The 781-nt window shown below is 51.3% G+C and overlaps 1 protein-coding gene across 1 annotated transcript in view; it reads left to right on the forward strand.

The window, feature by feature from the left end:
* LOC119586864 (ATP-dependent RNA helicase A-like) overlaps positions 1-772 on the forward strand; it is an 875-nt gene extending 103 nt beyond the window's left edge. Inside the window, exon 2 of the mRNA XM_037935594.1 lies at positions 44-772. Within this exon, the coding sequence (XP_037791522.1) occupies positions 44-772 (729 nt within the window). The remainder of the gene's footprint in view (positions 1-43) is intronic.
* The last annotated feature ends 9 nt before the right edge of the window (positions 773-781 follow it).

A 781-nucleotide genomic window follows, 5' to 3' on the forward strand; every position in this document is an offset into this window, starting at 1 on the left:
ACTCTTATAAAGCAAACTATGTCACTACTTTCTCATTCTGCAGGTCTTAATCCCAACAATCGTGGCCACCTCGTTAGCCAGCCCTCAAGGTTACAACCTAGGTATACCTTCAGGACCAAGTTTTGGAATTGGGAGTCCTGGCTTAGGGTTTAGCTCAGGAGGATGCGGCTCAGGACAGGTGCTGCATGTCGACGGCAGGTGTGTCACTCCACATATCAACCGTAAAGTTTACTTATATGACGCACCACCAGCACCACCAATTTCCCACGGTCCTCCGCCTTACATCCCTGAGCCTACTATAGACACAAATATTGTATTCATCCGAACTCCTGAAGGAGGACAAGGACCAGATCCCATCGTCGTACCTCCACCACAGCAGAAACACGTCCTGTATGTCCTGAACAAACAGACACAACAGGGACAAGAGGTAATTGAAGTGCCAGCACCACCAGCAACCAGTCCTGAAGTTTACTTCGTGAACTATGCTGACGGCGAGAACCCAGTTCTTCCCAGCGGTGTTGATCTCCAGAGTGCCTTGAATGCAGCTTCCCAGGGAGGCGGACAAGTGATTGGTAGCGGCGGGGGTGTCGGCGGTGGTTTCGGAGTCGGCGGAGGTGTTGGCGGTGGTTTTGGAGACGGAATTGGCGATGGATTAGGTGGTGGCGTTATTAGCGGAGGAAGTGGAAGTGGCGGTGGATTTATCACAGGAGGTGGTTTCGGTGGAGGTTCCAGCATTATTTCCACTCCATCAAATCTTTACAGGACACCTTAGAGGTCTCCA

Source organism: Penaeus monodon, chromosome 22 (assembly GCF_015228065.2).
Source record: "Penaeus monodon isolate SGIC_2016 chromosome 22, NSTDA_Pmon_1, whole genome shotgun sequence".
Lineage (NCBI taxonomy): Eukaryota > Metazoa > Arthropoda > Malacostraca > Decapoda > Penaeidae > Penaeus > Penaeus monodon.